The sequence below is a fragment of the Plectropomus leopardus genome, chromosome 1 (genome assembly GCF_026936395.1).
Source record: "Plectropomus leopardus strain MGB_pleo_1.0 chromosome 1, ASM2693639v1, whole genome shotgun sequence".
Classification (NCBI taxonomy): domain Eukaryota; kingdom Metazoa; phylum Chordata; class Actinopteri; order Perciformes; family Serranidae; genus Plectropomus; species Plectropomus leopardus.
Genome location: NC_142176.1, coordinates 16,393,349 through 16,408,106, shown reverse-complemented (window position 1 = coordinate 16,408,106; position 14,758 = coordinate 16,393,349). Strand labels below are relative to the sequence as shown.

Sequence of the window (14,758 nt, the reverse complement as noted above, 5' to 3'; positions counted from 1 at the left end):
CAAATGGAGAAGAAATATGTGACACAGATACTTATTTCAAAGTATATATTTCATTAATTTGTCCAGTCTGCATAGTGTTGGACACCTGCAGTGTTTTATATCTGCCACCAGAGGGAGCTAAGCATCAAAGTACAACACTCAAAATGTGCTTCATATAACAAGTAATGTGCAGCCTTGGAAAGAGTCATCTGCTGTCATTTGATATCATTGTGTGTAACGAGTTGAATATTCTTCCAAAACGCTGTTTTTTTTAGCCGACAGAGAGCGCTGCTTGTACATAACTGGTGCGTCCATTGAGAGGAGATACATGATAGTTTGGAGACAAACTGTTGGCACCTTTGGTTGCTGACTTGTACATTCATCCACAAAAATCATTTTCAGTAGAAAAACTTCAAGAGTTTTAACAGTGCAATCTTTAGTATTAGCACAATAGAAAGGCTACAATGCATGGTGAGACGGTTTTCCCAGTCCTCCTCCTTGTCGTCTGAAGGCCTGTTGTTGTCATACATCTGTCCGTGTTTCAAATCAGAGGGTCTTTATCCAGATAAATGTTCCAAGAAGCAGATAAACTTGCCTCTGTCCTGCAAAACCACGACTTAAACATTTAGCATGAATGTTACTTTTTCATGTTTTAGAAATGTGAGCAAAGATACTAAATATAGCTGACATGAATAAGCCCTGTTTACATAATTTAGTGTTATTACAGGATCAGGTCTATATTTACATTGTTGATATTTGCGTCTTGCTCGTTCATATGGAATCAGGGAGATGGTAGGCGGCAAACCAGATATCATCATGGTGGTTGAGCGCAGGGCGGTATGATTGGGTGAGGCCGGTGTTGTTTCAAAGTCTTTTTCCTCTTTAATATGCGGCTCCCTTCACCTAAACCTTAAGGCTTAAACACACCAAACCGACATCAGAGCACTAGAGGTGATGAAAGCCCCCTGCTACATCGCTTCATGCTGCCGTGTCTTGGCAAAAAATTTGTACCAGACTGAACCGTGAAAGTTTTGCATCTGCTTGAGAGGAAATAACTCCCCATTCCAGCAGACAGATGTCTGTAATAATCATTCAGAAAGGGAAAATGGAAGACAGCCATGACACTAGTTAGCCATTTAGCACATTAATAACTCAATCTAAAGTTGACCGAACAAAGCATATTTACCGTCTGCAAATGAACAATAACACAAACCACCAGGAAACATTTCTGCCTTAGAGCTCAGTGGCTAAAGAAAACAAACATACCTATATATCACAACTTTCTTTCGACCTCACTCCCTCTTGACTTAAACAGTTTGTTTAATTTCCTCCCTATAATTTCTCTCATTGTGCACTGAGCTGAACGGCCAATCAGAGTGATTTTATTTACTGCCGGGCTCCATAAGTCAGTATTTCAACATGCTGAATCGCGAAAAGAAAAGAAGAGCCAATGGTTTGTGACTAAGGTCACAAATGCTTACTGAGAGCCCAACATTGACTGACGGCCAACCATCAGTTGGTGTGTCAGGGCCTTGACCCAAACACCCAGCCCTAACTGTAACCCTGACGGGAGGCGCTACGCATCAAGAAGAGGGAAATGCTTTTCTGAGAGAACACATTTTGATGAAATAGTGACAGAAAATGACGTTAGATGGCATTGAAAGTTAAAACATTGTAACTTCTTGCTGTCCTGTGCAGCAGCTGGATGTTATGTAGCTTATGCACACAAGGCGAAACAACAGGCGACAATTATTGGACATGACTACAAAAGTTACATGAAATAATAACAATAATAAAATAATTCTATTTAGTATGTCTTGTTCTATTTGTTGTAAACAATACAGCATAACCATAGCAACATACCATCATGGATGTTTAATTTTACCGTCCTGCCGACTGTTTGTTTTTCCCGTGCCAGCTCTAAGGTGTTTGCCACCTCTCGTCTGTCTGAATCCATGTGAACGCAGCATTAGAGCGTCGTCAACAAACAAAATTTTAATGTTTATATTGATGTTGCGGTAGTGCTAGAAGTAGTGGGGGGAAAGAGTGTATTCTTGCGGCCCTAGATATTCCAGTATGATGTATGAGGGTGAAGTGGGCCTGTGGTTTCTTAGCTACACCCCTCACCCCTCTCGGCAGTCCACAAAGTTTCCTTTTATCCAGTAGCAGATCTGAGCGTATTTGAGAGGCGTGATTCTCACCGCTACATTAAATTCCTGAGATGTCCCTTGTCGCTCCACCCACTGATGCCCAGAAAACACACCTATCACCTTCCGCTCCCAGCGCCGGCGCCGCCCATCCCACATCCGTGCGTAGACTCCTGAGCCGCTGGCACCGGGCTGAGCATCACAGTGCTGGTACAGCAGGTCTGACGTCTCCTCGCCAGCTCGGCAGAATCGGTACACCAGCTTGCCTGCACGGTCATTATCGAATCCTGAGAAGTGAACTCGACGACCGGGCAGCCTCTGAGCGGGGGGGCTGACTCCTAGCTTCATGTGCCGGCGTTTGTGGGGTTTCTTGAGTTCAAGCAAAGCGTAGTCATAGTCCATCCCAATGTCATTGGCATTCCCTTTAATCCATCCTTTGGGTACATGGGTGCGTTTGGCTCTGATCCACTGGAACTTCATTTTGTCGTCAGTTGGTGGGGCATAGGGAGCGGAACCACCTTCGACATGGTTGGTGAAGTTAGAGTGGAGATTAAAGGAGGAAGCCTGTGTGTCTCGTTGCTTGGTTTTCAGAAACCCAACCCGCAGCCTCTGGGCTCCTTTCACATAGTTTTTACCATCATGGACACAATGAGCAGCTGTGAGAACGTGACGGTCCCCCACCAGTGTACCAGAACACCCAGTGGACAGTTTAACAGCCACTGAGAATGGATATTTAAGGAGGAAGTTCTGCCCAGCAATGCTAAAACGGCCATCGTGGCCGAATATTTGTCGCTTCCTCCTGACATGTGACTGCTCAGACTTTCCAGACGACCCCGAGGAGTAGGCCGGGCTGGTGTTAGAACCGGGTTTGTAGCCATAGATCCCAACAGCAGTCTCAGTAAGATGACCATCAGAGTGCAGTGTCTCATAGGCAAGAAGACGTCGCAGGTCCCAATAGCTCGGGCGAGGGGCCCTCTTGTGGCATTCTGGGTCACAGGGGGAGCTGACGTCCAAGCGAGCTGGAGACAGAAAGTGAGGGGGAGATCGAGCCTCTGTCTGTTGTGGGAGGACCACAGGGACACGCTGAAGAACCCACTGGGGACGGGAGGAAGAGGAGGAGGAAAAAACAGGGGGAAGGAAGAGGAGAAATAGGAAGCAGGTAAACCTGTGAATAGAAAGGAGGACAAATCAGGTGAACGTCTCAACTAAAGACCCATTCCCTGACACATTTCTGCAGAACTTAAAGAGCAGTGTGTAAGATTTTGGTTTGATTTAATGACATCGAGGAGCGAGGATTGCATATTGCAACCAGTTAACTTCCCCCGGTTAGAATTCCTTCAGTGTTCAGCGTTCAGCTGAATTATCTACAGAGGCTCTTCTCTCAAGAACAATCAGAACAGGTGAATAAAAACTGTAGAAACACTGAATAAAGCAGTTTCAAGCTACAAATCAGTGCTTCTCCGACCTTGTTAGCCTAGCACCTGCTAATGTGTGCTAACCTTATTTCTGAACCAGACATTCAAGAGCTTATCATTGAGAGCCAAATTATCTGCAGAGTTCTCTTCTCCAAAACAAAGGGGCCCGGTGATTAAAACTGTAAAAAACATTGAATAAAAAACTTTTACGCTACAAATAAGTTTTTGCGATGCTGTTTTGACCGTCATAGACGAGCTGATAGCCCAGCAACTGCTGATGTGTGTTCATCTGTTTTCTCTGATAACTTCAGATTTAGAAGTTGAGGAGATTTTTACCAGGAGCTAAGTAATCCGCAGAGGTCTCATCTTCTCTAAATAAATGGACCCTGTGATTTTAATCCAATAAAAACACTGAATAAGGCCGTTCCACGTTAAGAAATCAGCATTTACCAAGGCTCTCGTTGCGAAGGGGCCGCAAACTATGGAGGCCAATGTGAAAATGTTAATGGCCCTATCCAGAGCCAGTGTTTAGTTTGTCTGTTCTGTAATACTGTAGAAATAAGTTGGTGCAACTTGGCGATCTCCATAGATCAGGACCTGCTCACTATGTAGATATAAACGCTGTAATCTAAGATAACAAAAATAAATCGACTCTTATGTTCAGAAAATAAATAAATAAAATGTACTCGTCGTAATCCGTTTCTGCCAATATACCCCCCTAATTCTTCATACTGGACCTTTAAATGTTATTGTCAAACGTGACCGGATGTCTGGGCCCCCTCTCACTATCTGCATGAAAAAAACATCCTCATTCCTAAAACGAGCATCATGGATTTATAATTACAACCATGGGAGATAAGGAGGAGCATTTTAACTTGAAGATTTTTTTTTTTTTTAATCTGTGCTGGAATTTGGCAGCTGTGAACTTGCACTGTTTTTAATGCTGCAAAAATGACAGAGAGGGCAAAGATCAGGCCTTTCTAGGCTCTGATGGAAAATTCCTTATGTTGCTGAGGGACTGGCCTCAAGCCTGCGAAAGAGTATGAATAATAATATCTTGTTGCACAGAATTTTGACTACATTTTGTAAATAGGTTAGAGGTGATAGAAACTTCGTTGTGTGATACACATGACTACTATATACAGTGTTGTCATTAGGAAAATGGTACAGAGATATAACGTTAAATAAAAAGTCAGCCGGATCTTTCAATTTATTTATTTTAGGTTGAATAATTAATAATTTTCTCAACAGTAGCCATCATATTTATATACGACTGCATCACTAAAATCTTAACAGTGCAAATGAAATTCTTGATTTACAAGTTTTTCCCCTGCCTGTGACATGAAAATTTCCAAGTTAGAGAAGTTAGAGCTAGAGACGACTTACCGGGGGAGCGCAGCCTGGGAGCGCATGGTTTGTCCTGTGCAGGTGAGGCGATGGTTGAACACGGAGGGAAAACCCCTTCAGATCAGAGTCCGGGATGGGAGTTAAACTGGTGAACTCCTCTGCTGTTGCAAACAAAAAAAAGAGGCTTCTCGGCGCTTCTCTCAGGAACTGACGACTTTATTTAATCCGTGACAGCTTTTCCGAGAGCCGGGTGGAGAGCGGAGGAGGTGGATCATTGTGCGCTGCTGCAGGAGGCGCTCTCCTGTCTGTGTGTGTGTGTGTCTGCGCTCACACTCACATCTGCCGACGAGGATACAGAGTGAGATATCCGACCCCAACACGGTCATGTGACGCTGCCGGCGACCCACTCACTCCTCTTCATCCCCTTCCTCTTTGGTGCAATAGGAAATAATAATGACAAAAATTTATTTAATTGAATGCATTTGTGTAAAATCGTTATGTGAAAATCTATAGCACAGTTTGCCTATCACTCAGATTTGATCAGGGCTGCATGTCGGCCTACGGATTATTTCCGACTTCCCATGAAATTAGAGGAGGGCTTTTATCTTGCGGACATTAATGACATTCACACCATAAATTAGTGCAGCAAAGGCACAAATTGGTGTATACAAAAATGACCAGAATGCAGGAAATGAAGTGTTTGATGCGCCACATTTTCTGGCAAAGGACCCCCAAATGCTGCAATATGCAACACGGAAAACTTGCAAATTGAAAACAGAGAACAAGCTATTTTTTTCTCAGTAAATGAATGAATACATAGAATAGATCACTGCAGTGAAATAACTGGTTATTAACTTTATGTTGTATCTTAACAGAAATCACTAAAATACTGTAAAATAAATGCTGATAAGTCACCCAGTTTATAATTTAGAAATAATGGCTTTATTAATTGTTAATTATTTATTTGTTTATGCTTTGGTTGTTAACTCACTCTTGTGTTTATCCTTGCTCTTGGGTAGTGATATAGTTATTAATGTTGGTAACTCATTAAAGGGGTAGGGGAATTTTTTAAAGGGGTTGTATGTGGTACTTATCTATAGTCAGTGAATTTCCTACAGTAGATGTCAGTCTGCATGACCCCCAGTTTTGGAGTAGCAGGCAGGAGTTACCACCACAACAGCTAAGCAATGTCCTGCTGTGGATGGGGGCAGCAGCAAAACATGTTTTTGTCACTTAACAAAGGCTGACCTCAAACAAACAAGCAAACAAACAAATAAACAAACAAAAACAATATTAATTTAACTGTATGCTATAGTGAGAACGTTGTCACTGCTTTGTCCGATGAGGAAATGAAGATGTAAAAAAACTCTCATCAAAGCCAGACTCCATTGAGAAAAACAGTGATTTATCTTTTACTGTAATTACGTCACCCTTACATCAACATACAAATCCTTCATTAAGGCTTTTTATGTTTTATAAAATGAGGATTTATAATAAGGCTAAGTCTGAGGGGTTGCTCAGAGTTTGGAGCCAGTTGATGTTTTGTTATTGACAGGCCAGCACAGCTGGACGGAGGCGTGAGCTGCAGAGAGGAAGAGAGGAAATGTGAGAGTGCAAAGAGGATGATGGAAAAGGAACTTGAGTGGTGTGTAGCTGGTTGTGTATAAGATTGTGTTTGAGAGAAAAATTGAGATGCTGCGCATACAGTGAGCTACTCGTCACACAAACACTGACCTACATCCTTTCTTTACATCGGTCCAAATGGCCAGATTCCCCCTCCTCCTCCCTCTCTGTGTCACACAGACACATCCACAAAGGCCATCAGACTTCTCATTAGATAATTATGTAGCACACATACATCAACGTTTAGCCCAAACACACTTTCACACTGTTGATTCACTGGGTTGTTCACCCTCGTCACTCTTGGCATTAATCACAAAAGACTGTTCACTTGGGACTGTTCAACAAAAACCTCACTCATTTCACATCATACAGCTGTGATTATTCCCTCTGAAATATGACATTTACATTCAGAAGCAACCTCACTTCAGTGGGCAGAGTGCGGCCCTGATGCCAGTGTTGGAAGTTTGATTTTCACTCGGCCTACCCATGCGGAAAATGTGCACGCTGTTGGTAGAAAATATGCTATGTAATGATTTCATTAGGCTCAACTGCCACCAAAAAGACAGGGAGGAAGAAAGAAAGGAAGAAAAAGCCCAGGAGGGGTGGGGGTGGTGAATGGGGACTCATGCATGGCTGAACAGTTAGCCAACCTCCACCCACCTCTCCATGTCCCGCAGCATTCAATCATAGGTGGACTTTGTAATGAAAAACTTAGTGCCGGGGATTATCACTACATTCACATGAAGCATGTGCAGAATTACATGATGTAGTTTTTTAAACTGCAAAATCACAGCAGTAGTTTTATATTCGTACAAATAGTCCATAGTAGTTTGTCTGTACAGTGGATTTGCAGCTGGAGCTCACAGCCACTTATCTTAGCTTAACATACAGACTGAGAACAGGGGAACAGATATGGCTCCTTCCAAAAGTAACAAATCCACCTACAATCATCTCTAAAGCTAACCAGTAAGATATTAATATAATAACATCACTGTCAGGTTTGCCAGGCAACCAGTGGAGACCTTTGTCAGTTCTTGTATGCGGCCAAGAAATACTGTGAAACATAGTTACCCCCTGTTTCATGTCTTTAAGCTAAGCAAACCAGCTGCTGGCTGTAGCTTTATGGTGTGTTCACACTGAAAGCAAAGCACATTTTCCTGTCATATACCGCACATATACAGCCACTGGATGCTTTTTTGGAGTATGCTGAAACTCTGGACTATGCACTCTGATCTGTTGGGCTAACTGAGGGAGCTAACAGCTATTTTGGTTTGCAGTAAAATATAATCGATAGCTGGAATCAAGTGATGTAAACACGAAGGCTCTGTGCTCTGAACCAGCATGAAGCAACACAGCAACACCCTTATTTTTTTCATGGCAGCACACTGAAGCTTTATTTCTGTTTTCTTTTCACAATAAGAGACCAACTTAAATTTCTTAATTTAATATAATATACAATTAACTATAAATAATATACATTTTGCAAAGAAGCAGCTCAACAAAATAGTCACAAATACATATTTTCAGAGCCTACCATGTCAGCTTAGGCAGATGGCTTCACTCACGTCTTTGTATACTTACAGTGAGTGACTGTACAAATTTGAGGCAAATTTGTGGATCCTAGGATAGTGAAGAAATGACCTGCCCTACTCTTCCCATTACTGGCTAGTAACCTTCGTTGGTTTGATTGTTTGGGTTTAGACAAGAGGAGTGGGATTGGTCAGGGTAAAAATGTATGGTTAAGTTAATCAGTAGCAGAGAAAGGCGGGCCATTCCTTTGCCATCCTAGGATTTGCTATGTCAGGGGTCAAAGAGCTTGTTTGTCCTCCATTCCTGATTCTCAGTAATATCAGAGGAATCTCAATCACATCTCAACACTGATAGGTTTTCATGACACAGCTTCACGCTAATTCCTTGCTCAAGTTGAAATATTTCATCTTGCCTGAATACCTTTAAATTAGCATCTGTTCATGTCGTGAAATGCTCACATGGCATTTGGTGTCAACATACCATATTATTCACTGTACAGATACTAAAGTTGTATCAATCTTCTCATCTAACTCGCTGCAAGAAGAACAAATGAAATATTGAACTATTGCTTTAAAAATCTCGTTCAAGATCTCCTGCAACTGATTATTTATCAGCACCTTTGCCAGGACGCAGGGTGGACCTACTGGCTCATCAAACACTGCTCTGAATAACCCGAAACTCCACCCATCCCACAACACAAATTTACAATTAACACACATGCACACACGCATGCCTCTCTCGCTCTCTCTCTCTGGAGCCGAATCTGGGGCAGGAGGGCCTGCCAGCATCTCATCATCCTCTTGTTAACTCTGATCTGGTCTATCAAATTTTCAAACAAAACCAACATTACCTGAGAGTTTATATCCAAACTCTCTGTACATATTTTCCTACCATTCCAACAGATGAGTTGGGTATTAATCATTTTTTATCCATTTGGATTTAGGTGTATTTAAAACATGAAGCCAGGAAGCTAAATTTATATAAAACAAGAATTTTAAAAAGAAATGTGTTTTTTTTTCTCCTTTAGGACAACAGGAAGGGATGCCCTTCCTTCCCTTTTTATCAAAGCCTGGGTGCTAATAATGGAGACATTTCTGTTTGTTTTGAATTGTTATGAAAGGGCCCGTTTGTTTGGCTATGCCTGCTGTTGTCAAGGAAACCCACATTCCCCGGAGTACTGTTCATGTTAATTGTCTTATTCGTCCCACTCTCCTCCTCTCGCTTCTGGCCACGGACACAATCAAGCAAGTGTGGACAGTCTCACATGTTTGAATCCTTTCTCTTTATGTCCCTCTGTCTGTCTCCCTCACTGTCTGTCTCTGTTACTTCTCTGTATTTTCCCGTCTCTGTGCCTCTCAGTCTCGTGTTTGAATCATCTCTCCCATCCTGGACCTCTTGACTCGCTCATCCCTAGAGGCCATGAAACAGCTGTTTGGCAGAACGAGATAACTACAGACGTCCTTCTCCTTGAGAAGTTATTTACTGTGAAATCTTTAGAGGGAACTTAAGCCAAGTTTAAAGCTCAAGGCAAAGCCAAAAGGAAGAGAGTGCAACTGTTGGCAGGCACATTTGATGTATAACTTTTAATGCCTGTTATGAATGATGGTAAACACTGCCTCGCTCAGCTGCAGTTAAAGGAAACTTCCACTCTTGGTGCTCAGTGCATTCCAGGAGTTATTTTGTGATGAAGTCTTCTCAATTACAATTTGATTATTTACTTTTCTCTGCTCTGCATACTAGGGGTTGACTGATATTGGCTTTTCAGGTCTGATACTGATTATTAGTAATTAATATTTGCAGATAATTGATATCATTAGAATTTGTAATGTAATAAACTCCAGCACAAAACTTTGTTCAATTACCTTTAGCAAATGTTCAATCAAAACTGAACCTTTCAACATCATCTAAGCAAAAAAACCCCAAAAAACCCCGAAAATTCCTTTGGGAAATTTCCCAACATTTTCTTGAAATTAACTGGACATTTACAGACTCTGATCACACCCTTTAGTGATGCTTTATGAGGTCAGAGGTGGTAGAGACTAAGTTGCAGTCTTAAACTAGGGAGGGCAGTGTAGCATTTTCCGATATTTAAATGTTTACATCTTGTCACACACACACATCATATTGTATGAAGTGAAGGTCAAATAGTGAAAGCCAGAAAAATTGAGATTATAATGTGAAACTACACTGAAAAACCCTAAAGTTCTTTTTTCCCCATAGTCACAGCATTTCCTGCCCCCTCTTAGTGTCCTCTTCTCACATAAAAACACTTTTGATGACTGAGCTTTTCTGAACAGTTCTCCCCACAGGAAAGAAGGTTTGCACCGTAACTCTGGGTAAACCCCTTGACTTGGCATGTGATACTCTTGCTCTTTGGAAAATGACTCACATCCTTGTGAAAGATACAGCAAAACATTTGTGACATCCAGCAAGAGTTGATGGCTTTGTGTTGCTCGTTTTTTAGTTTGCAATTTAACGTAATCTGATGTCCTTACAAACGTAATTTGGTTCGTTTAGAAGGTAACGTTTATTCAAACTCCTCTGAAGTCATTTTTCACTCATAAGGCCAGCGTGCGTAATCTGATCAAAGGGTAATTCAATCAAAACAGTCTTTCAGTATGCAGAGTTCTTTCTGTGGTATTTACCCTTCAGTAATGGGAACACTGGTCATGGGTGCAATTCATTTCCAATAGACACATGATCTGACCATACAGATGCAGAGGGACTGATGAGATGGAGCCATGTCACTGTTAAAAAACTTTCCTTCATTTTTTTTTGTAATTGCTTTTTCCTTACCTCTGGCACTCTTTTCCCTCTTAGCTGAGGTTTTTTGTAGCGTACTCTTTGACAGCTTTGGCTGAGTCGTGAACCATTGCTGATGTGTGACTGTAGAGTCTCTGCAGTGTGATGTTAGGTTACACAAATAATATCTGATATTGTGTTCCCGGTGCAAAAAGTGGCTGAAATTGTGTTTGTCTTTGTCCTGCGTCATCATTGTGAAATATGTATGGGTTGCTTCTTACTAGTCATGTTTCTTTGGATAACGGGATGTTGGATATAATCATAAAACTTCCAACTACATGATGAATAATGCACTCCGAGGGCGGGAAGCCTGAGTAGGTTATTATTGTTGACACTGAACCAGAGAGGCTGATTTTGTGGTGACAAATTAGCAGCTCTTATCAACAAGCCGATACTGTAAATTGAAATATGTTGTTCAAATATTTAGTTTAAAGGCTCGTGTTTGAGGTGCATGTGGTTAAATTTAATGTTTTTGTCTTAAAATAAAGCCTTTATCTCAGATTAACATTCAACATTATTGCTTGCCAATTTCAAATCTCTATAAATCCTCTGAACAGCCAACTATGCAGCATCTTTACTGCACTAAAGCCTCCATTTATCAGGTTGATATCTTTGACTTAGTGACAAATGTTCAGTATGTAACATCATAGAACCATAGGTCTGTACACACATACTGTACGTCCATTCTTGTGAACACAATATCTTAAGAACACCTTGACGGATTTTTTTTTTCAAGTTTGGTGTGAAACGTTCACTCTATGATAAACTGATTAGATTTTGGTGGTCAAAGGTCCGTTGGTCCTGGCACTGACTTGTTCGTTAAGGCATACAACCGCAAAGTGGTAACTGTTTGTACCAGGCCGTGAACATGTTTATTGTTGTCTTAAGTTAGCCTGGTAACTCTATCCTGATAATGTGAGCTCAATATTTTGTTTCACTCTGCAATTCAGTCTGGACTTTCCAGAAATAACAATACAGTCAGGGCCAGTCAAGGATCTGTACCGTAGTTGACAATGTAAGAAGCCAGACTGTGTTGTGTTGATGGCAAAGCATGCAGGCCGCTGCTTGCAAAACAGTAATGGCGGCTCCCAAGCTTATCTCTAACATTAAGTCAAGTTAAATCAGTAACAGAGTTGATAACAACAATTAAACAGGAACTAGAGGATGCACTCACTGAGTTTTTCAGATGAAAAGACGTTTTCACCATTTGTCTGACTGGATTCGGCAAAAGCTTGATTTGTCAACTGGCTCTGTTAGTGATGAAGAAGATGTTCCTCAGTACAAATCCATTGTTCATTGTTGTTTGGCCACTGATTGCTCTAATGAAGGAGCAGATACGAGGGGCTGCAAAGGTGAGGATCACTGCCATGCAGATCAATGCTCACAGTGCTTCAGATACACAAGGACACTGCCAGCTCATGTTCTGCAGTCCAAAGGCAGCTGGTTGCCGAATAAGTAATGCCAAAATATGCTGATAATGCCAGTGCAACAAAAACCTCATGGAGATTGTTGTAAACCAGTAACACGTCACATACAAATATAAAAAAATTGTATTTTTTGGATCTACTGTTACTGTTTAGCTGACAATGTATTTGTGTAGTAGATTGGCTTAAGGAGTTTGTTTGTCAAAGTGGGTACTCCCTCCCTCTTAAATTTGAGGCAGCAGAGAGTCCAGACTGATAAACAAAATGTTGAGCTCACGTCATCACATTACCAGTTCATGTGGCCAATTTAAGAACTTTTTTTCTGTGTTGGCTTCATTTTTCAGTCCTGGAGGTTGCCACTTGGTTTTTCCCAGAGAATCATTATTTGAGGCCACCAACTGTTCAAGCTTTCATCGACGGACTCTGTTTATCACAAAGATAAAGAGAGCACTGAACCAGCTACCAAATTTGCTTCATGACAAAACACAACAGTAAATCCTGTCCAAAGTCTTATTTCTTACACTGTTCAAATGAGTTTTCAAAGAAGACCAACATGCTTTTATAATTCAGCTGTGCTTTTAAACAACGCTGTGACTCAAACAAATTCCCTATGTGCCTGAGGTTGCTCCCATACTGATCCAAGTTGAGTCACTGTGAGCATCCACCCAACCCTGAGAGAACAACCACACACCGAGGGAAAGTGACAGTCTGTCAGCCACAGAGAGACCCCAGATATCAGGAATTCCTGTGAATCCAATCCATCTTTAAACCCTGCGGGTCTTCACAAAGGATTTTTCAGGGCTGTCAGCCAGGGTTTGTGTCATTCTCACAGCAAAAAGTATTCATCCTTAAGTCTGTAGTGGTTCTGTCACTAAGAAATTAATTTCTCACGGTCAGAAAACATCTTGAGATAATATCTCGCCCCACAGCGACTCAAGATGTATGTATGTATTATGTATGTATGTGTGTGTGCGTGCGTGTGTGTGTGTGTATGTGTGTGTGTGTGTGTAAAACTGAGGACTTTTTAGGGAGCAACAAATGGTACAGTGTGGTGTAAAGTTAGTATCTGCTGCACAGGAGGCTGTCAGTACATTTACATGATGTTAGAAGAAGTCAAATTATTGTCTTAGTCCAAGTAAAAGACTTCAGTCGTACATGCAAACATTTGAATTTCGTGAAGTTGGACTAACACACCCAGATAATGCAACTGGAAGTAGAGCTCCTCCATCATGTAGACACCTTAGTTGGACTGGACTTGGTGTTCTGTGCACACTCCCAGTTGTTGCACCAGCCTCCTTCAGTGGTAATAGTTAGGATTTGTTCATTATTTATGGGGGGGGGGGGCATGAAAGCAAAATAATGTACTGTTGTGTACACTATGTTTGAATAGCTGCTCCTCTTTACCTTACACAATAGCTGATTGAGGCAGCAGTAGAGCAGTGGCTCTGCTGTTCAGTGAGTAAAAGGACTGATTTTCTCAATGGAGTTTGATATTTTTGATATAACGGATCAAATCCCCGTCGGTAAGGGCAGTCTTACGGCAAGCTAAAGCGGCGAATATATTCTAAATATAGCATATACTTAAACTGATTTTGATTTTTCTAGGTGGCTTAAAAATAATCAATTAAGGCAGAGTTTACTCAGTGCCATTTGATTATATGTTTATGATGCGGTAGTTTCCTACCCCAAAATTATTATAAATAAACATTTGTGATTCTGTTTATAGCAACTAGCAGAAAGGGGGCATATGGCAACTATCCATAGTGGAGTCGGACTCTTCTGTCGACAAATCGATTCTCCCCTAGTGCTTGTATATTCAGACAAGGGCAGCAGTCCAGGTGAATAGTCTAATCGAGCTATAACCGTAGCTTAACTATATATGTAAACGTTCTGAGAATATTCTTCCAGAGCTGCAGGGACAGTGCGTGTTGAACCTATTTGTGTGACTCAGACAACCCAAAACATCATCCGCACAATGGCTGTTATTCAGCTGCAGGTTTCGTGTTATGCTCACACTTTTGAAAGCGGAGAACACGATCTCTGCCTTTGTCTCTCTCAGTTGAACTGCTCTGTGTTTCGGATGATATCACAGCTCAGAGGTCAGAGGTTAAACTCTTCCTGCCAGGCAGGGGTGGTCTGACCACAGGACGCGAACTTGAACATGGCGTCTATCAGCATACCAGTAAAATCACATCTGACCATAATAAGCTCCCAGCAGACCACAGTCGTCCCCCTAAGCGCTTCTGATGATGAAATGATCTCCATTTCTCTGGTCCAGACCCAATTACCTCCACTGTACTGCAGGGAATATCTCAGAGTGTGTGTGTGTGTGTGTGTGTGTATTTGTGTGTGTGTGTGGGGTGTGTGTGGGAGATGTTAATGACAGTGGTCAGGATTTGGGGATTTTGTGAGTCACGTCTTCTCAAATGGCTCAGACAGCACAGAAATTCTGTTTTTAATCTTTTTTTATGTGACTTTTTCTTATGTGAGG

General features: G+C 41.6%; 1 protein-coding gene across 1 annotated transcript; it reads right to left on the bottom strand.

The window, feature by feature from the left end:
• Positions 1–30: 30 nt before the first annotated feature.
• On the bottom strand, positions 31–5,241 carry LOC121947954 (serine protease 23-like). Its single transcript, XM_042493163.2, has 2 exons — positions 4,928–5,241; positions 31–3,291 (listed from the first exon to the last, which is right to left on the bottom strand). Exons 1-2 carry the CDS (start codon positions 4,951–4,953, stop codon positions 2,103–2,105), a joined length of 1,215 nt encoding a protein of 404 aa, XP_042349097.1. The 5' UTR covers positions 4,954–5,241; the 3' UTR covers positions 31–2,102.
• Between the last annotated feature and the right edge of the window lie 9,517 nt (positions 5,242–14,758).

Coding starts and splice junctions, on each gene's coding strand:
- LOC121947954 (XM_042493163.2), bottom strand. CDS start 4,953: ATGCGCTCCCAGGCTGCGCTCCCCCG. Junction 3,292..4,927: donor TCCCAGGCTGCGCTCCCCCG/GTAAGTCGTCTC, acceptor TTCTATTCACAG/GTTTACCTGCTTCCTATTTC.